General features: G+C 49.3%; 2 protein-coding genes across 4 annotated transcripts; both read right to left on the reverse strand.

The window, feature by feature from the left end:
- Window positions 1-8,182: 8,182 nt before the first annotated feature.
- LOC134011682 (GAS2-like protein 2A) lies at window positions 8,183-9,523 on the reverse strand. Its single transcript, XM_062451051.1, has one exon. It carries the CDS (start codon window positions 8,948-8,950, stop codon window positions 8,183-8,185), a length of 768 nt encoding a protein of 255 aa, XP_062307035.1. The 5' UTR covers window positions 8,951-9,523.
- A 1,826-nt stretch (window positions 9,524-11,349) lies between these two features.
- ewsr1b (EWS RNA-binding protein 1b) lies at window positions 11,350-20,603 on the reverse strand. 3 transcript variants are annotated; one of them, XM_062451830.1, is made up of 17 exons: window positions 20,461-20,603; window positions 19,657-19,693; window positions 19,493-19,544; window positions 19,133-19,280; window positions 18,903-18,917; window positions 18,432-18,627; window positions 17,965-18,236; window positions 17,262-17,430; window positions 14,953-14,990; window positions 14,193-14,225; window positions 13,634-13,749; window positions 13,376-13,505; window positions 13,151-13,261; window positions 12,924-13,050; window positions 12,483-12,583; window positions 12,013-12,280; window positions 11,350-11,754 (listed from the first exon to the last, which is right to left on the reverse strand). In XM_062451830.1, exons 1-17 carry the CDS (start codon window positions 20,474-20,476, stop codon window positions 11,718-11,720), a joined length of 1,866 nt encoding a protein of 621 aa, XP_062307814.1. In that variant the 5' UTR covers window positions 20,477-20,603; the 3' UTR covers window positions 11,350-11,717. The 3 variants fall into 3 exon arrangements, with proteins under 3 accessions (XP_062307814.1, XP_062307813.1, XP_062307815.1); XM_062451829.1 differs by having other exon boundaries at window positions 19,133-19,283; XM_062451831.1 differs by lacking the exon at window positions 18,903-18,917 and having other exon boundaries at window positions 19,133-19,283.
- Window positions 20,604-20,675: the final 72 nt, after the last annotated feature.

Consider the following 20,675-nt stretch of genomic DNA (forward strand, 5'->3'; position numbering starts at 1 on the left):
CTCACAGCCTTTCACACAGATTAAGGATTGTGATCACACCGGTCACAATGTAAAACAATCTGCCTGATAACAGGAAGACAGGACTGGAATGATACACAGTGTCTCCACTGGACTGGGCTGTGTGTTCATGTAGTCTTCCAGGTTATGGCTTGTCTGTAGGGAGGAGGTGCAATGATTGTGGTGGTGCATTTTCCAGATTATAGGCTTATTCAATAGATTAGGGAGGCACCTAGTTATTTACCTAAAATAGCTGTCTTTATTCCATACACTAATTAAAGAGAGGGTTGATTCACTCCTAAATCCTGACATCTCACCTGTTTCTCTGAGACGGACAGGATAATCCTCCTACGCTCTCTCCCTCCTCAAGTTCCTTTCCTCTTCTCTCTCTCTCTCTCTCTCTCTCTCTCTCTCTCTCTCTCTCTCTCTCTCCTCTCTCTCTCTCTCTCTCTCTCTCTCTCTCTCTCTCTCTTCTCCTCTCTCTCTCTCTCTCTCTCTCTCTCTTCCTCCTCTCTCTTTCCCTCTCTCTCTCTTTCCCTCTCTCTCTCTCTCCCTCCTCTCTCTCTCTCTCTCTCCCCCTTTCCCTCTCTCTCTCCCTCCATCTCTCTTCTTCTCTCTCTCTTCCTCTCTCTCTCTCTCCTGCCCTCATCCCAGTTCCTCTGTCAGTAGGTGGCCAAGCCTTGTTTTGGCCGAGCCCCAGCCAGTGACTTAATGGAAAGATCACCGTGGCAACAGACACACACAGACCGTACCCTTCCTTTTTTTTTACAGAACACTTATTTTTCTTTCTTTAGCCTTCCGCCTTCCAGCCCTCCCCCCTTCCAGCCCTCCCCCTGTCCAGCCCTCCCCCTGTCCAGTCCTCCCCCTCCGTGTCCCAGAATACTCCTCTCTCCAACCCTCTGAGGCCACAGGTTTACCCCAAAGCAAGAAGGTTACAGGCTTGTGAAAGTGAAGTGACAACCAGGGCTCGCCATTAACTTTTTTCCTCACTGTCCCCAGTGCCGCCCAAGTTCATTTCGAGCCCTGGTGACAACATCAACTTTGTTATGAAGATGCCAAGCAGACAGACAACGTTAGCATTCTAGAGCTAATGTTAGCATTCAGAGCTAATGTTGGCGGTCACAGTCAGACTAACACCTGTGTGTAATCTTACTGTACTCCGTGAACCAGTTTTTTTAAGGTTTTCTCTCTCACACACACACACAAAGGCAAGCACACACACAGACACACACAGGCACGCACACACACACATGCAAAGGCACACTCACACGCACACAAACAAACACACACAAATGAACAGGCACACCAGCATTTGAAGCCGTGAGAGGGGGAGAGAGCCGCGAGTCGCAGAGCAGGCATGTGAAGTGCAGCTGAAGCGTAGAGGGGGGGATGAATTATGGACGAGTGTCGGTCACATGGGACGGGCGTGTTCTCCAGAGCTGCAGATGTTCCACAGTGAAGAGAACAAGGCACGCAGGAACCAGCACCAGCGGTCCACAACATACTCCTCTTCCACCAGACGCTCCCAGGGTCCGGGGGGGGGGTCATGAAGCCCTCACAACCTCCTCTGATCACCCACGACAACCGAGTTATGAAATCGTTATTAGTTGAACACTCTCCGGACAGTCCCCCGCCTCGTCCTTAGCAGGATGCAGGTTTGGTGTTTCTGGTGATGAACCAGACCACGTGGTGTGTGGAAAGTGGCCGTCTTGAGCTGGGGGTTGAGGTAATCATCTCCAGGGGTGCTTTCCTTCCTGGGCTGGAGGCGGCAGGGCGGGTACCGAGGAGATAAGGGGAGGGGGGGGGGCGGCTTGTCTAAACACGGTACCCCAGGGGAGACACAGAATACACAGGAAATGGGAGAGGCAGGACAGATAAAAGGGATTTAGGCTTCTCTATTCTAATCATCTTATCTCATATCATCTTAGGTATCATCTTAGTCTGGAAAATACCATAAAACAGGCTTGTTAAGGATTGGTTGTCTTGAGTGTTTTCAAATGGTTTTAAATGTTTTGGCTGCAGTTTGATTTGGGTAGATATAATTCAAATCGGTTGCTTGAAGTGAAACGTGTGACAGAATCGAAACACGTTTGTCCAACAGATTCTTTTTGCAAGTCGCTCTCCGACGACTGCGACAATCGACGGGCGTTCTGGTATCGTCCGCTTATCCAAGCCAGGGTGTCTGGAGAGAACGGACCCTTCCCAGGAGAAACACCCCTATCAGAGGACGAACCCTGGGATTTCGAAATCAGGGATGTGGATCTGAGCCACGAAGGTGATTGGCAAAGAGGCACATTTCTGGGAACTTTAAAGCTGATTGCTCCTCCAGGCACTGTCTGTTCATCTACTCCAACCAGGCACAGCCTGTTTTCATGCTCAGACCAGTCCCACCTGTAACCAGACAGAGATCTGGATGCTCCAACACTAGGTAGATCAAAACAAACACATTCCTGAGTCTGGGAAGGTTTCACAATCGCGTAACAAAAGGTTTGCCCATCTGAGGTTGGTAGATAACGATACCCATAACCTGCAATGGGCTCATTAGCTGAACTGTTGAACCGGGAGACTGTGAAAAGTACCCAGAACACCTTGAAAGTCCACATGCAGTTTCTGTATACACAAAACACTCCACGACCGAACCAACTGGCTTGTCCTGCTTAGAAGAGTAAAACAAACCAAAACTCCCTTCTCAAACAGCAACCCGGCTTTGAGACTGTTTACAAACAGTGTGTATGTACACTAACACAGCCACCGTAGCACACACAAACACACACAACCTTACACTGCTGTGGGTTGAAACAGGACAGGGGAAATCTGTGTGGCATCTGGAAGGTTTTTGAGCATAGGACTTGAAATCAGGTGGACTTCATGTGAGCTCACTCTCTGGGCGTTTAGGCTGAAAAACACTCACAAACACCAACAACGCGGCCCAGCACTTCTACGAGCGCTGTTCTCGATGCCTAACTGTGTTGCTGTCTAGTCGGTCAGATTTGTGGATGTCTAGTGGCACTGGTGACTGATGATGCCAGTCAACACCTGTGACCTAGTAGAGCCAGCTGGTGGAGTCACAGGCAGACTGGTGGAGAGGATCACACAACACACACACGTACACACACAGTCACACACACAGATACACATGCTAAGCATGTGGATAATCATGCGGATTCTACTGCAATTCTTGTAGACTCTGCAACAATAAAAAGGCAGCCTGCTAGACGAGCAGTCAGCTGTTTTGGCTAGGACTTGCAGCGTGGAGACAGGAGAGGGAAAGGCAGGAGACACGCTCCGTGTTGAAGCCTGCAAGCTGCATTAACAAATCCCCGTTAAACGATGAAACACTCATCGAGGCTGTGGTGATCTCACGTTCAAAACACTTCCAGGGAGAGTGTGAGACTGGAAACAGCTACCCTGAGACATGCTGCACCAGCACGGCCAGCCAGCTGAACCCACTGCAGGCTGTGGTGACCTACTTTTCTCTCTCTCCCTCTCACACATACACACGCTCCCTCTCTCCCTCCCTTACACATACACACGCTCTCTCTCTCCCTCCCTCACACATACACACGCTCTCTCTCTCCCTCCCTCACACATACACACGCTCTCTCTCTCCCTCCCTCACACATACACAAACATGCTCTCCCTCACACACATGCTCTCTCACATACAATCACACACTCCAGCACTCTCTTTCTCCCTCACACATACGACCTCACACACACACACACTCTCTCTTCCTCACACAAACCCTCCCTCTCTTTCTCTGTGTAAAATCCATCACAGGCGGGTTTAGCAGAGTGTTCAGTAAAGACACTTCAGGCACAACTATCTGGTGTTGGCTTTCTTTCCCTGTTCATCCTGACTGCATGAATCAGACTGTGTCGCTAATGGAGCTGAGTGGTTCCTATTGACATACTGCCCTGTCAACCTGGAGCCTCTCTCTCTTCCTGCAACCTACCTCTCTCTCTCTCTTCCTGTCAGCATGTACATCCATATCTCAGGCTGAGATGATACCTTACAATTACAGAACACTGACAGGCTTGTCCCTTCCCATCATTCCTCTCCTCTCTTCCTCCCTCCTCTCTTCCTCCCTCCCTCTCTTCCCTCCCTCTCTTCTCCTCTCTTTGCCGCCACAGGAATACTGCCATTTGCCTTATCATTTGCCAGAGTCACAAGCTGTGGGATGGGGCTGTTGATGGTGGTGGGTGAGGGGGGGGGGGTTGTTGTGCGTTTATGACCTAAACAAAAGCTGAGTGTTGACGCCTGGGGGGGGGGGGGGGGGGGCAGTCGAAGGAGTCTGAGAGGAAGAAAGAGAGGAGGAGAGAGGAGGAAGAGCACAATGCCGTCCTTTCAGGCATTGAAATGTACCCTAACCTCGAGATCCACAAGCACACAGGGCGATGGGATGGAAGGCCGGATTGATATTACTGTTCTAATCTGGAGGTGCCAGGGAGATATGGGACGGCTGGGAAAATCCTCTAATGTATGGGATCATCCCCAGGTGGATGTATAGAGTATAGAGTGGCCAGATGTACCCTGTAGCGGTGTAAGAGGGCAGCTGTGGGTCGATGTCGAGTTTAGAGTAGTCAGATGTACCCTGTAGCGGTGTAAGAGGGCAGCTGTGGGTCGATGTCGAGTTTAGAGTAGTCAGATGTACCCTGTAGCGGTGTAAGAGGGCAGCTGTGGGTCGATGTCGAGTTTAGAGTAGTCAGATGTACCCTGTAGCGGTGTAAGAGGGCAGCTGTGGGTCGATGTCGAGTTTAGAGTAGTCAGATGTAGCCTGTAGCGGTGTAAGAGGGCAGCTGTGGGTCGATGTCGAGTTTAGAGTAGTCAGATGTAGCCTGTAGCGGTGTAAGAGGGCAGCTGTGGGTCGATGTCGAGTTTAGAGTAGTCAGATGTACCCTGTAGCGGTGTAAGAGGGCAGCCCTGCAGCGGAGTATGAATGGAACTCTCACAAAGGTCAGGGAGTTCAGAGATGAGTTTCGTCACATGCGAGAGGCAGGCTACTTGGAGCGGGTGTGGAGTCTGTGAGCTAATCTCCAGCCTGTCTCACCTCCGCTCATCAGACAAATGTGTTTCTGAACTCTGCTTTCTCCGCAATCAAACCTCCTCTTAGCCGATTTAATATTTAATGAGCTGGGTACCGTGGAGGGTGAGACTCGACGAATGAGGGAAGAGATTGCAGTGAATATTTAATTAGCTATGAATAGCTTCAGCTAATGTTTGACAAAACTGACAATTCGTCAATATGATTGACAGAGTGTGAATAGGGAGATTGTTTGTGTAATTAAGTCATGAGCAGTTGGGTCGTTTCTGAGGGAACTCACAAAGAACTGGACTTCTTGTTTTCTTTACGGGAAAAAAGTTTCTTTTCTGACACACCAGGGTCATAGGCGGACATTAATCCTCGGAATTACACACTCAAGTCACCCCGCCCTGAAGACTATAGGGAGCAAGTTGTCCTGTAATTACACAGAGAGACTTATCCCCTGTCCTGCTACTGTAGGAAGACAAAGGCTTGTGTTGACATCCTGTTGTACGACTGTCTTGTTAAAGACGGCACTCATGAAATTGTTTGATCCTGTACTTCAAGAGCAACATTGTTATCCATGCTCTGTACTCCTTAATACTGGTGATGATATGAGCTGTTATTATTGCTGGCACTGGTAGGTGACATGTGGTTACTTTGCACCGCGCCTGGTAAATACACACCGTTCCTTGGCTGTGACCGTGGAGATACTGTCAGAACCACACACTTCTGATTTTCTGATCTGTACTTTCTACATGCAATATCTGGATGTCGCTTTGGATAAAAGTGTCTGATTGATGAATACAAACGTCAAATGTAAGGGTAGGGTACGACGCAAAGAACATAATGGCTTAATTATGTTTCACAATGAATGACTAAGAGACAGAACAGTGTGATTGTTCTGGACCGAACCCCTCGAGTCATACTACACTACGGGTTGGCTCACTTTCTGGTCCACATAGTCCGGATGTGATGATCCATTGACTGGCTGCGGTCTCACCTCCATCCAGACAAGGTCAACCCAGAAAATGAGAGGAAATCAAATACTCACAGATCTATAGAGAGGGGAAATGGGCTTCTTTCCCTTTTTTTTACCAGAGCGGCCATCATTTGAACAGGATACTAACAGCACTGAGAAAAAGCACTGTAATTTTATCCTCTTCGATGCCAGTCAGGATTAATGTTTTGCTAGATGTTGCCTTTTGTTTTGAGTGTCCTTACGAGTTCTCTCTGGGAGCCTCACGTTGCTGATGTAAGCATTTTTTTCCGGCTCACAGGCACTTTAACCGAGGCAGACGTGAAGGCAGAGAGATGTGCCGTGCACTCAGCACGCATTGTGACTCACACTGGTCACTTCAATAACAGGACGCTGCCAGGCAAACGCTCCTGTTCTTCCCTGTCGACGCCCCCGTCTGTCTGAGCGGTCTGTGTCGGCGTCCTGGGCAGAGAGCGGTTCACTCAGGACTCCAGACAGGACGTGACACGCTCAGCAGAACGGAGAGCGCTGTGTGATCCCCCGAGCCGTGCCAGTGAGCAGAGGGGCGCTGGGAGTGTGGAGGTGAGGGGCTGGGTACAGACAGAACCACCACCAGGCCTTCCCCGGACACAGGGGGTGGAGGGCCGGAGGGGCACTCTGTCTGATGAGCAGGAGGATGACTGCTGACTGCCCCTCACCCCCCCACTCCCCACCCCTCTCCCTGCCTCTATCAGCATGAAAGGCAGCCATTGTGCTGCCTCTCTCATCCGCACCAAAATATGAACTCCACTCCTAACCCCGGGCATGTGTACTGTGAGCCTGTCTGTCTGCTTGATGTTTGCGGGCTCACCTCCATCCAGACAAGGTCAACCCAGAACTCGTAAGGACACTGACAACACGTTCTGACCCAGCGCTCCTAACCCAGCGCTCCTAACCCAGCGCTCCTGCACAGCGCTCCTAACCCAGCGCTCCTGCCCAGCGCTCCTGCCCAGCGCTCCTGCCCAGCGCTCCTGCCCAGCGCTCCTAACCCAGCGCTCCCGCCCAGCGCTCCCGACCAGCGCTCCTGCCCAGCGCTCCTGACCCAGCGCTCCTGCCCAGCGCTCCTGACCCAGCGCTCCTGCCCAGCGCTCCTGCCCAGCGCTCCTGACCCAGCGCTCATGCCCAGCGCTCCTGCCTGGCCTCCTGGTGTGGGCCGGCCAGAGGAACCAGACTACTGACCAGAGGGTGGGTGACCAACCCCGGGCTTGAGTCAGCGCCTGGGGTCAAATCTGGCTCAGGGCATTTCCTGTATGTCATCCCCCTCTCTCTCTCGCTCTCTCCCTCCCTCTCTCTCTCCCTGCTTTCCGGTCTCTGTCCAACTGTCCTATCAAGAAATAAAAAAGGTCAAGAAAAAGGCAAAAAACTACTCTTAAAAAAGAAAAGAAAGACAGTGGCAGGCTGGGGGTCTGCTGGGGGTTTGCCTGAGACCACAGTTCTGCTTTAGTGTACATCCCCTTTGTGTAGTGAGTAACACCAGGCTGTAGTGGGAGTAACAGATCATGATGTCATACACGCATCACACTCCCAGTGACTCCAACTAGGAGGCCCATCTGTGTTGTGGGTCAACTTCTAAATAACACTTTTGAAGACGTCACCACCGCAGACGAGAGGCTGTCCTTGTCACTGGTTTGTGGGGGAGCTCCCTCAACTCCCCTGGGGCATCTGGGAGGAGAATACCCCAGACTGCCTCCAACCTTTCACTACCTGGCTGTGAGGGAATGTGTGGAATGACATGCTGAAACACTCCCTGCCCCTGCCCAGTGTGTCAGCATTCACCTTAACCAGAGAGCGAGAGACAGAGAGACAGACATAGAGAGAGAGAGAGAGAGAGAGAGAGAGAGAGAGAGAGAGAGAGAGAGAGAGAGAGAGAGATCATGGCAGGCAGATGAGTGTTTCCGAGAGAGCTATTCATTTTTGACAGTGCCCAGAGAGAAAGCTAAGGGTTCAGGGGTCAGCTAGGTTCTCTCTCTCAGCTGCTTGCTGGGTTGTTATGACAGCGGAAAAACACTGAGGACTCCTGATCACGGGCAGGGTGTTCAGAGACATCATCATAATTACGTACACACACAGATGTCGGTTAGCTAAAGTTACCGACCTAGTAAAAGTGACCCTTAATCCAAAACATGGTGGCAGTGATTAAATATTTAGGCACAAATATTTTGTACACCATCAACTACAAAGAGGCCTTTCTCAAATGTTCTTACCAACTCGTCTAAGTTCCGCATGTCACATAGCACTCTTTTCTGTTGCCAGTGGGTATAAGGGGAAGGATCAGGTTCGTCCACGTTCACGTCTTCCTCCACACCCACACTCTCCTTCCGACTGAAGCACCTGCTGGGCGGGCTCGGCTCGGCCTGCTCCCCCGGCTCCCGCAGGTTCTCCTGGTCCCGGATCTCCTCTTCAATCTCCTCCTCCAGTTGAATCAACATCGGTGCCAACATACCGAACTTGGCCCCCCGACGCGCCACCTCCAGCAGGCACAACACGAAATTCTTCTCGTTGCATCTTTCCACCAGGTCGTTGGTTTCAAACATCAGAACATCCTTGATCCAGAGCTCCTGTCTACACCAACCGATGAAATTGGACACGTTGTCCCGTGCCAAAAAGGAGCCCTGGACAACATTTCGCGACTGAAACACCACATCCTTGCTGGGTAACCTCAGTGTTTGGGCAGCCTCCGGATACTCCAGCTGGAAGTCCAGCGCCGCGCGATTCACGTTGTTGGCATGCCGACAGAGGGCACAGCCAGTCCCGAGCCCCTCCATAAAGGTGTCCGCCGTAACATCCAGGTCGTAGAGAGTGTTCAACCACTCAGCCAGATCCTCCTTCATGGCATAAAGGTATTCCTCGCTGGATTTGAACGGCCTTATGCTCTTGGAAGCAGATGACTGGATGTTGCTCTGATCAGCCATATTGTCAGGGATGTATTAATGCTGGCTACTTAATAATACCAGATTGTCTCATTGCACAAGCGATCACCCAAACCGTATCCATTGAGTGTGGCGAAACAACCGTGTAGACGCACCCATGACAAGCAGTGTGTGTGGTATCTTAGTCCAAGTCCTTGATGGAATCCTTTGTATGGCTAATAGAGCATTCTGAGATGCGAGGCAGCCGAGGCGCGTGGATGCGTATTCCGGACGTCTGTGCGAAACCCGTTCCCTTTAACGAGCGCATCGCTGTTCCTTACGGCGTTCCAACCACGGGGGAGAGTGAAACCGTAACGGTGATGGGACGAATACGGATACACACCCCGGGAAAAGTGAACTCCGGTGTCCTGGACACAAAGACAGCGTCTCGCCCGCCAGCCGTTGGCGTGCCTGAATGGTTTAAAGGCTACAGCTGCTTCAAAGAAATGCGAGCACCACACTGACCAGCCGTAACTCACTTGCTGCACATCGCCCCCGTCGCATTAAAAAAGCCCTGCCCACATCGCGCCGCCTCTTGCTCTGAACATGTTGACCTGCTATAGCTTAGACTAGCAGAGCGATTCAGCGGCATATCCCATTATGAGAGGATAAGCGCCGGTAGAAGAAAAAAAAAACTTAACCCTGTGTTCACTGCCTCCAATAAAAACCGCACATGAACTCTGATATAGCAATATTATCACATCAGTATAGCCCATACAAGGAATATAGTTACTTTAGTTAAAAGCAGAACATTATTTTCGGATATCCTAGATTACCTATTAACAAATTGACAGCATAGGCCTATGCGCATTGTGATCGTGGATAATTGGCCATATCGCTTGGGCCTAACGCGTCGAAAGGACATGATGCGCTCTGATCACATCACACATCACATCAAGGGGAACACTTGCCTGACTGATAGAGAGACTTATCTCTACATTAAAAGCAGCGATAAAACATGGACACGTTGTTGTCAATAAGAAGAAAACACAGGCGGGAGTGTCTTTGCTTGTTGTTAGAAGGGCCCTATCGTGGGTGAACAACAATAACATCAGTTTGTAAAAGGAAGATGATCACAGATGGTTCCGACGAACAAAAGCAAAGATGATGAATAGTTCACTGAACTGCGCCCGCAGCAGTGACCTTTGGTTAAGAAGACTGTCACCGGTCTCCGACACACCATTGACATTTTAAACAGACGCTGAATGACTAAACGGGAGAAGCTGTCTAATGCAAATTAGCTCGATAAGATATTGTGTAGAACGCTCTCTAACTTACGTCTTGAGCCTCTCAAACAGTTGAAAGGGGATCAGTTAGATAACCACGCAAGATAAAATGTACATCTTCTTCAGATTAGGCACAAGAGTATAATGTGGAATTTATCTGACAAGGATAAGCATCGGCTATCGTTGAAATAAATTAATCAACGTGCAAGGATTCTCCCAGATCATACGTGGATCTTCTATGGACATCCACATATTTGGGCAACGCCGCAAGCGTGTAATGTATAGACTATGCAGTAGGTCTTGTCTACTGACCCACAAACAAGCAGTCTAGTCTCACTGAGGCCACTCGAGGCAAAGGGGCCTCCCCGGTTTGTGATCTTTTGAATTTCAGCGAGGCCTGGCCCATCTTGTTTTGATTTAAAAAATAGGGTTGTTCCTTTAAGTGCGAGGGAGAGAGAAGTTGGAGAAATGAGATCATTTTCTGGCTGGGATGAATCAGCTTTTCTCTGTGACACAAACACACACGCTTATTCCCCGGCATGACAAGCAACTGGATCCTATCCCCAACTTCCAGACATCAGCTGTGCCTCACCAAAAGTCCTCTCATGCCTGGTCCCCATTTAGACAGGAGGGCTAAAAACACACACAGCTGTCCATTCAAGTCTTAACTGTAGGTTTTCATTAACAGTTAAGTCTGACTAGGAATAACACACACTTAAGGATTGTATGGACGACCCTGAAGGACTATTAAAAACGAAGCACAACCTCAAAGTTAAAAACTTCTCTCTGGGAGAAAGCCGAGGACATCTGTGCAGCAGATGACAGCTACACGGGACAGCAGACGACTGTGGTGGCACATGTGGACTCGTGACCTCACGTGTTGGCCGTCAAACAGGAAGGACAAAGAAAGTGTTTGGTTTTCAGTGGAGGGCAACACTCTGGCGGGACAACAAGGTTAAAGTGTACTTAGGGAGTCCTCAAATAACTCCAGCTTAGTCATGCTCTGGTTCCAGCTGATGCATCTTCATCAAAGTAGATGGGGACCAACCGACCAATCACGGCAGCGCTCAGCTTCGACGCAGGAGACTCAACACCTCCACGTGGTGGACAACACGGTACTGCGCGCTGCAACTCTGGCGGGGGCCAGTATCGATGGAAATAATGAGTCATGGTGTCAAATCAGAGTGGAAATTTTATTCTCAAAATTGTTCATTACATAGTACTGGGAAAGGGTTAGGCAATTACAATAATAATAAAAAAAAATTATATAACGTGTCACGTTTTACAATACTGTCCTAAACCATTCTGTACACCTAAGAACTGCAAAAACACTTGCACAAGTCAAGATCACTAAACCAATGAACCAAGGGCAAACAGAACGAGGAATAACTAAAAACATGAGTCTATATGCGTCGAATGAAACTGCGCCAGGTCTTTCTAAAGCAGTTCACTAACCATTTATAAATATGGAATCATAAATTAAAAATTGCTTTTTAAAAATCTAATCCCGCACAAAAATGGAAAATGTCAAAACGTCTCGTTTCTCAGTAGGGGCGGTCCCTGCGCTCCTGGCGATGGTCCCTGGGAACGAGAAAAACACATGAAGAGGGAGGAGGAAGAGGGGGGGGCACAGCACCACACACAGCCCCCAGTCACCGTGGAGACCACGTCACGAAAAAAACCCGAACCAAATCAATATTTTTCCATCAACTGCAGATGAACTGTCTGTATCACACTCGAGACGTCTTGTTTCGCTTTATACACTTCTCAGCAAAAGTGAATTATGCGTCTAGGGTGGATAGATATCACCATGGCGCTCTACTGGGCATGTTTCCTCACCTCATGTCCATCTTGCCTGGGGGCCCCATTCCTCTGCGGCCCCTGCCCCCCATGGGGTCCATGGGAGGGCCCCCTCTGCTGGCCCCCCGGAACCCCCCTCGGTCCATCCCCCCGCGGCCCCTGAAACCTCCGCCACGGTCACCGCCCCACCCACCACGGAACCCTCCTGGCCCCCCCGGACCCCCAGGGCCCCCTAGGCCTCCGGGCCCCCCACGGTCCATGCCCCGGCCCCCACGCATTCCCATGCCCCCCCGGCCTCGCTCGCCCCCTGTAGGAGAGGAGAGAAACACACGTCAGTCACAGCAACAGCGGGCACACAGACGAGGGGAGTTAGTCAGATGGAGGTTAGCTCTCTGATGCAGTGAAGACCAGCGTTTAACAGCAGTGGTCTGTCTATGTGAGCCTACACAGGCATGGTAACCATACCTCTAAAAGCAGTATGTGTGTGAGTGTGTGTGTGTGAGACCTACCAGGGGGAGAGAATGGAGGCCCCCCACCTAGCCCCTCTGGTTTGGGGGCTTTGCACTGGTTACACTCCATCCTCCAGGCAAAGTTCTGGTTTCCGCAGCCCCTAGAGAACCACACTGATGAGACACTGCAGCCAGCACACATCACAATAACCCCTATATTGGGAGTCAGGTGGCTGAACGGTTAGGGAATCGGGCTAGTAATCAGAAGGTTGCCAGTTCGATTCCCGGCTGTGCCAAAATGACGTTGTATCCTTGGGCAAGGCACTTCACCCTACTTGCCTCGGGGAGAATGTCCCTGTATTTACTGTAAGTCGCTCTGGATAAGAGCGTCTGCTAAATGACTAAATGTAAATGTATTATAATAATCATGATGTGAGGATGATGAGATCTATGCTGATGGTTAATGGTCGTGAGGACGGGGTCCTGTGTGGGGGTACGTACGGGTTAGGGCACTCCCAGTCTCCTGCCCTCTGCTGCATGTTGCCACCCGGCGGGCCCCCTCGACCCATCCCCCGCGGGCCCCCCCGGGGCACGAAGCCCCCGCGTTCTCCTCCACGCCCCATCATACCTGGCCAAACACACAGCTTAGCATCGCACCCAGGATGGAGACATGCTGGTGTAAACCCTGAGGGTTTCGATGAAAGCAGGAAGTGAGCGTTAAGACGTACCTCCGCGGGCCATCATGCCGTCCCTCATGGGCATCCCCCCCCTCATGCCCCCCATCATGGGCTTACGGCGGGCCATGGACACCTTCAGCCTCCGGCCCTGGAACTCCTTACCTGGAACGGGAGAGAGGTAAGGAAGGAGGGAGAGTTGTTACAAACGACTAGACCAGTTTAAAGATCCGGCTTGCCCACGTGAGGGGAGGGGGAATGGTTGCCGAGGTAACCCACCATCAAAATGTTCCAGAGCAGCTTTGGCACAGAAGGGCTCCTCGTAGGACAGGGTAGCATCTCCCTTGGGCTTGCCAGAGTCTTTGTCTGTGTAGATGTTGATGGCAGGCTGGCCCAGCCTGCGGTTCATCTGAAACAACAGGGTTTTTTGTTACTATGGGAACCACACCATCACAGTCACCCAGGCTGCTGTACGTGGTCACAGGGAGGTTTTATCCTAGAGTCCTCCTCCTCCCAGTCTCTCTCCCTCCTCCTCACCCTGATGGGTCCCACGTGTTTGAAGAACTCAGCCATGGTCTCCAGAGTGGCACTCTCCGTGAGGCCGGTGATGTAGATGGTGCTGTTCTCAGAGTCATCCTGCTCCTCCGGGCGCCCTGGGACACACACACACAGGTTAGCAACACGCACACAACCAGGTCAGCAACACACACACAACCAGGTCAGCAACACACACACAACCAGGTCAGCAACACACACACAACCAGGTCAGCAACACACACACAACCAGGTCAGCAACACACACACAACCAGGTCAGCAACAGTGTGTCTGGATGTCAGCAACACACACACAACCAGGTCAGCAACACACACACAACCAGGTCAGCAACACACACACAACCAGGTCAGCAACACACACACAACCAGGTCAGCAACACACACACAACCAGGTCAGCAACACACACACAACCAGGTCAGCAACACACACACAACCAGGTCAGCAACACACACACAACCAGGTCAGCAACACACACACAACCAGGTCAGCAACAGTGTGTCTGGATGGTTCCAGGTGTGTTTGGAGGCCTCCTCTACTCACCCATATCACGCTCTGCTCCGTTGTCCATGGGTCCTGTCATCCCGGCGGGAGAGAGAGAGACGGAGAGACACACTTTAGGCTGCAACCCTCACCAGTACCTTTGACCTCCTGACAAGTATGTATAAGTGATATCCCAGACACTCCTTGTTGACACTCAAAAGACATTTTGGAAAATTTGAAAATGGTACCTTGTGGTAGACCATGCTTTCCCTCTTAACGGAAGATTTTTGATATAAGAAATAAAATACCTCAGACCCTTTTAAAAATATAAAAATGTGCCATTTGAATGAAATCAAAAAGTCTGTAACCAGATACTAACACCCCCAAAAAAAACCTGGGGGGGGGGGGGTTCAACTCTGAAAATGTTGGCGTGAATTCATTTTCAAAACAGACACCTCTTGGCAGCAGTCATTCCTTATTAAATTCTCATTGTAAAACCTTACGTTCAAGGTTACCATAAGCAGTGATAGAAAAACCTACAAGATTACCCTTTTGTGTGAAAAAATAAAATAAAAAAAGGAACCTTTTGTAAAACTGATGTGTCAAGACAACCGATCTGGATCGCCCTCTATTCCTTTTTATCATAATAAACCATCCATGTATATAAATATGTATAAATATAGTTGGCATCCAAACACAAAATGACCCTCTGCTCCCCAATGTAAAAGGTTTTAAAATCAGGTGAATACTCTGAGCGCAACATGCTCTAGCAGTCTGAAAGTCTGGAGTGGACTAGCCAGTGTAATTCTCGTTAACTTACCACCGGGCTTACTGAAGCCACCTCGGTCTCCAGCGATGCTATGAGGGAATAAATGGAGAAATGAAGCCGATTTCCCTTTTTACAGCAACTTCCACGCCTCTAGCCTCTGGGGCTCTTGTGGGGGATGGGGGTGTGAGGAACACAGTTCTGCCTAGCCTACCAGTACTGAGAAACATCCCCAGAAAATGTCTAGACAAAAGAAATTCACTTGAAAGAGGGGGGGAATTAACAGCAACTATGTGATCGTGTTTCACTAGAGGGGCCACAGTGTTCAATAGCAGATAAAGGCTATAACTGAGTGACTAGTTTCCACCCTTGGGAGAACATGGGATAAATCCCATGTGTTTGTTACAAAAGATAAGATTTCAGATGCAATGCATGTTGGGATAGTTCTACACTGGTTTGTACACTAACATCCTTGATGACGACAAAACACTTTTACATTTGAAACAAAAAAATGTTAAGAGTAACTGTAAACGTAACGTCTCGTCTGAAGTGCAATGCATCTGAAATTTGACATAAAAACAGGTGATTACATTCACCTTTGAAATAGAAAATAAATACAAAACACATTGTACATCATTGTGAGAGAGAAAAAAAAAAAAACTTTTAATTTACACAATTGTAATAAATATAAAAATGAACTAGACCATTTTACAATGTTTCCCAAAGTATATCTATGAAAGAACAGTAGTTTGAAGTGTTTCCCTTTAAAAGACCATCATCTCATCTCCTGGGTTTAAGGTGGAACCAGAACCTGAACAAGTCCTGCGTTTAAGCAGCTGCCTCGACATAGAACCGGTACTTTCTAGAATAGATGCTTTTAATGGCTGTCACTTTCACCTGTAGCGTATAAATGTGACAAAGCATGTTAAAGAAGGTGCTCAAAGGAATGTGATTTAACATGATAACATTTGTAATCCAAAAACACATTAAAATTACATTAAATAACAATGCTCCCATTGAAAATATGTCTTGAAGGGAAGTTAAAGCCATCACAAAACAGTCTGCAAAATTACCCAAATCAAATTATTACAGAATATACGTGTTAAGGATGGAACAATTTTATAAAAAGGCAGACTAAATTTGTGAAACGCTGTCAACATTCCAAACAGGACAGGTTCAATAACATTATCTGATACACAGTAAGAATATTTAGATATGAGGCTAATGCGTTATGTTTAAGTCTTTAAGTAAAAATGTGTTAATTATTATTATCGCCACCCATATAGGGTGAACACACACTTAAACACACTAGCATACATACGCACTCTTGAGGTATAGGGCAAAACACCTTTGAGCATGAGCAGATCATCTGGGTTCTCTAGAACAGATCGGTTCATCTTTCGTTCCTATGAGATCTCAACTAGGGCATCAAATGAACCTGGACTGGACTGTGTGAAGTCAATCTGGTGCTCAGTGACGCTAACAAGCAGGACAGGGAGTGGGGAACAGTATGTGTCAGGTTGTAGGTGGTGAGCATGGTTCTACTAATCATGGTTCTACTATGGGGGGGAACCCTGAGGTGTGCTTGGATGCATGTAAAATGTTCTCATAACTCCCAGATGTGTTGAGTCACATGTGTACTTCAAACAGCACACAACACAGAAAACCTCATCATTAGGACAATTTATAATTATTATAAGATATTTGATGCTAGTTGAACTCTGTATGTTTGTTGGAAATATACCCTTGTGGTAAAAAATTTGTTGTTTTTGTTTTTTTATGTGTAAACACGATTTGACAGTCAAATACCTTTGATCCTTTTCATTTTTCCCCTCAAGAAAATAAGTTACTTAATAGTTCAAATCAAGTAAACTCTAGTGCGTCCGTGCTTTCAAGTCACTAAAACCAGCCAAAACCCAAAGTCTTCCGATGAAAGCTACAGCATATCCTTTGCTGAGGTCATTAATATTGCTGATAAAGTACCTGTAATGCTGGGATACAGCAACAGGAAATATCCAAGTGAATGCTTTAGAAGTCCAGCTCTCTGTTCAGAAATGTGCGCCCCAACACTGAGATTTACCCTTCTTACCTTTGGCCAGACAGCAGGGCTGAGAGTTAGATAGTTCTGGAGGATTCTTCCTTTTAGGAAGGCCCTTGAGGACCATACTCGGATTATTAAATCAAACTACACGAGAAAACGTTCATATGGACCGGATCGTTTAAATACTTTGAGCTTGTTAACGACAAAACCCTGTGTGTGTCACGGGCAGGGAACCATCCATCCTCAGCCCTGCCTAGCCTAGCCTCACCACCTGTGAGGGGGGGGGGAGAGGAGGCGTCAGGTGACAAGGAGAGCCACTTACCTCATGCCTCCACGGCCTCCCATGTTCCCACGGCCTCTGGCTCCGTGCATCATGCCTCCCCTGTCAAAGCCATCCCGGCCCGGCCCCCGGCTCTCACCTGAGCCTGAGTATCCGGCCGGCTCAGAGCCGTAACCGGCACCGTTACCGGGGCCCTCCTGCCGGTAGTTGTCTGAGGAGACAAAAGGTAGGGTCGTTTTCACTTCTAAATATCTGCCTCAAGACATCTGTTGAAGGCACGATACTGTGGAAGTACTGTCAGAACTACACGCTTCCAATCCACTATTTTCTGCTCTGATTCCCCCCCCCGCACTACTACAGTGGGCGTGGCTAGAAGCATCAAGTACTACAGTGGGCGTGGCTAGAAGCATCAACTACTACAGCGGGCGTGGCTAGAAGCACCAACTACTACAGCGGGCGTGGCTAGAAGCACCAACTACTACAGTGGGCGTAGCTAGAAGCACCAACTACTACAGTGGGCGTAGCTAGAAGCATCAACTACTACAGTGGGCGTGGCTAGAAGCATCAATTACTACAGTGGGCGTGGCTAGAAGCATCAACTACTACAGTGGGCGTGGCTAGAAGCATCAACTACTACAGTGGGCGTGGCTAGAAGCATCAACTACTACAGTGGGCGTGGCTAGAAGCATCAACTACTACAGTGGGCGTGGCTAGAAGCATCAGACGGTAGGAACAGGGATCGTACTGTAATGGCTGGACTGGCCGTATCCGCTCTGCGGTCCTCCCTGCTGGCTGTACTGGCTGGCGGCCGCCTGGCCGTAGGAGCCCGAGGCTGGGGGAGGGTAGGAGGAGGCCTGGGCCTGTTGCTGCTGTGGGGGGGCCTGCTGGTGGTAGCTGCCTGCCTGCTGGCTGTAGCCCCCCTGTTGGGCCTGGTAGCCGCTCTGCTGCTGGCCGTACGCGGCCTGCTGGGAGTAGCTGCTCTGGCTGTAGCCTGACGGCTGGCTGCTGGCGTTGTAGCTGAGGAAACACACAGGACACACACAGTCAGAAGTTTCCCGATTCACACTGACGCCCTCGAGAGAGCTGCCAACCAGAGCAAGACAAACACACCACATTACAAAAGCGCTCCCAAGCACCTTGCCCTGTACGGTGCCTGGGGGTGTGCACCCCTCCCCAGCCCCACCCCCTCCTGCTGTGAGGAGCTGCCCTCACCTCTGGGGAGCAGCGGAGGCAGCCTGCTGGCTGTACCCGGGGTAGGCCGTCTGGGCGCTGTAGCCCGGCTGGGATCCGTAGGCCTGGGACGCCGCCGGAGCAGCAGCCGCCGGGGTGCTGTCGTAGCCGCTGGCCCCGTACAGCTGGGAGGGCTGGGAGTAGCCGTGGGCACCAGCCTGGGCTGCAGGGTAGCCGGCTGGGGGAGAGAGGCGGAGGGGTGAGGAGCGAGCTGGAAGTAAGTGACACTGCAGGGTTAGGGTTTTTCATTTTTTATCAAACTGGTTTGAGAAGGATTTGTATTTCTGATATCCCTTCCCCGCTTGTTTTAGTTGTACGGGATGAATAGTGTGGTGCGTGTTGTGTGATGCATAAGCTGAGACGTGAGAGTAGATGCTGATGTGAAGCCATAGAGGAGGGTGTCAATGCGGTGGAATGGAGGTGCATGCATGCAGAGGAAACGGTGTCTCGAACCTGCTTTACTTCCCGCTGGAGCCAGATAGTGACAGAAGAGAAAAGATATTGCATTTCAGAAAGAAACAAAATACACACACAGGTTGTCAGAAAGCACGTTTATATAGACAACATATAGACACGGTAGGACAAGACCAACACTTAAAAGTGCTGTGACTAATGGTGTTCGGTGGACATCTCAAACCCACCACCCCCACATCACAAACATGGTATGGTCCGTTTGTACTGACCTGCTGCCGGCTGCCCATAGGATGAACCATACTGTTGCTGCTGCTGGGGGGGCTGTGCATAGCTTCCAGCAGGGGTTGCCGTCTGGGCATACCCCGTCTCAGCTGCAGCAGGCTGGGCATAGGACCCATACCCCTGCTGGCTGTAACCCTGCTGGAGCACAGAGACACCATCTCATCAATCAACACACAAGATAGGCTGGTCGTGGAGTATTAAGCTTGAATTGTTGCTGTTGAGATTTAAATGACCCAACTGATATGATTACGTAGGGGATATCATAGGGTTATCATCACCCTAACCCCCTATGATATAGACCAGGTCACACTAGCAGAACTGAGCAGTTTGCTGGTTTCAACACCCACCTGTGCGGACTGTCCATAGCCTTGTGAAGGCTGGGCAGCATAGGAGCCATAGCTGCACAGAGACAAAGGATCACAATATTAGAAAATCAGGATTGTAGCATTTTTGGGGGGAATTTTCTTTATCAAGTCATACATCTGAAGGACTCTACAAGGTAAACACATACCCCTGCTGCGCGCTGGCTTGGTTGTAGGAACTGTAATCTGAGAAGAGGGAAGAAAAAAATAAAGTGTTAAAGGGTAATATAGTAAAAACAAATACTTCAGATACACATCTACGACTTTGCATAACGTTACATTGAAACTAACAGGTTCACATTTCTATCCCCAGCAGCACGTGTGCAAAACATAAAATGTAATAAACCATTGACGAGGGCGAATTGTTTGGGACAATAACATGGCCTAAATGAGACCCTTTTTGCTAAAAAGTGAAGTCAACGCTGGCATGTACTGTAGACATTCTCAAATGAAAACAAGGCATCGCTGTTTTCCTCCGTTTACAAAAGGCCACCAAAGGCGCCGAATAGCTAACTTGACCTAGTAGCTAGCCAGCTAACACAGTAGCATGCAGCGCAGCTAGAGCTAGCTACGTTAGATAACACACAAATGTCGCTTTATTATGCATTTAAACCCAAGGCCTTACTAGTGCTTCATCAAAAATATACCAGATGTTTATCTAATGTATTTGAACAACGTTTGCCTGGCTAGCTAACTGGCCTAATAATGGTAGCGGCACCGCGCTAGCCCCTCTACCCCTCCCCCAGACCCTCGTTATGTGGCGGCGAGGCAGTGGCTGCAACAGTCTTCTGATTGTAGGAATTCAATGTGTATATTACGGTCTAAACTATGGATCGAAAGTCATTTGAGCATAATAACATCTAGAACAATGTTTAAATGCTTGAGAAATTTCAATGAGCAGTAGTTTTTCCGTCTGAATTAGCGAATAAAATATCGACAAAATCGTTACCCACCCGGAGCAGACGCCATCTTCGTTTCTTGTCGGTGCAGTGTTGCTAGAGTTGCCAGTTTGGTCCACTAACCCGCGATCAGAGAATGTAACTGACTTCGTACTTAAATAAAATGCAGCTGGGTTCGACTTCAACTATAGGCTATGCCCCCCGGAAGTAATGAACCCATTTCCGTCGAGGCGTATTTCTCCGGGAATAAATATTTGTCACCGGAAACA

Source organism: Osmerus eperlanus, chromosome 25, assembly GCF_963692335.1.
Source record: "Osmerus eperlanus chromosome 25, fOsmEpe2.1, whole genome shotgun sequence".
NCBI classification, from domain to species: domain Eukaryota; kingdom Metazoa; phylum Chordata; class Actinopteri; order Osmeriformes; family Osmeridae; genus Osmerus; species Osmerus eperlanus.

Excerpts from the sequence above, each read along its gene's own strand:
- LOC134011682 (XM_062451051.1), bottom strand. The coding sequence starts at position 8,950 with ATGGCTGATCAGAGCAACATCCAGTCATCTGCTTCCAAGAGCATAAGG.
- ewsr1b (XM_062451829.1), bottom strand. Across the intron at positions 14,991-17,261 it reads GGAGGCCGTGGAGGCATGAG|CATCGCTGGAGACCGAGGTG; the intron begins GTAAGTGGCTCT and ends ATTCCCTCATAG. Across the intron at positions 14,226-14,952 it reads TGGCTTCAGTAAGCCCGGTG|GACCCATGGACAACGGAGCA; the intron begins GTAAGTTAACGA and ends CCGGGATGACAG.